General features: G+C 43.3%; 1 protein-coding gene across 1 annotated transcript; it reads right to left on the bottom strand.

Annotated features, from left to right (window-relative positions):
* Positions 1 to 438: 438 nt before the first annotated feature.
* HELRODRAFT_128153 (hypothetical protein) lies at positions 439 to 597 on the bottom strand (the record flags this gene model as incomplete). Its single annotated transcript, XM_009028615.1, has 1 exon — positions 439 to 597. A coding segment is annotated over one exon (159 nt), but the record flags the coding sequence as incomplete, so codon positions are not given.
* Positions 598 to 721: the final 124 nt, after the last annotated feature.

The raw sequence follows: 721 nt of genomic DNA, 5'->3' as shown, positions 1-721 counted from the left end.
TTTGTATAGTTTTGTATGTACATGATAACTAGACAACCAATCAACCAACAGACCAACCAACCAACCAACCATCCCACAAACCAACCAACCAACCATCCAACCAACCAACCAACCAATCAACCAACCATCCAACCAACCACCAACCATCCAATCAACCAACCCACAAACCAACCAACCAACCATCCAATCAACCAACCAACCATCCAACCAACCCACAAACCAACCAACCAACCAACCAACCAACCATCCAACCAACCAACTAACCAACCAACCATCCAACCAACCAACCAACCAACCATCCATCCAACCAACCAACCATCCCACAAACCAACCAATCAACCAACCAATCAACCATCCAACCAATCAACCAACCAATCAACCATCCAACCAATCAACCAACCAACCATCCAACCAACCATCCAACCAACCATCCAACCAACCAACCAACCTACCAACTAACCTAACAGGAAGTGGAACTTCAGTGACGTCACCAAGATAAACGGCTTCCTTCAATCGCACAAAGGCGGTGACGGGACTCTTGAGGAAATCCACAGTACCAACTAAGACGTTAGTTGCCTCCGCTCCAGTCGGTATTCTAAGGTATGTGGGTGTATTTGTAGTTTTTGTACATTTATTTGTATGGTTTGTATTGTATTTGTATGGTTTTGTATTGTATTTGTTGTATTTGTATAGATTTGAATTGAATTTGTATGGTCTGGTA

This window comes from Helobdella robusta (genome assembly GCF_000326865.2).
Source record: "Helobdella robusta unplaced genomic scaffold HELROscaffold_57, whole genome shotgun sequence".
Taxonomy (NCBI): Eukaryota; Metazoa; Annelida; class Clitellata; order Rhynchobdellida; family Glossiphoniidae; genus Helobdella; species Helobdella robusta.
The sequence above is the reverse complement of the archived record's forward strand: the minus strand, read 5'-3'. Positions and strand labels throughout refer to the sequence as shown.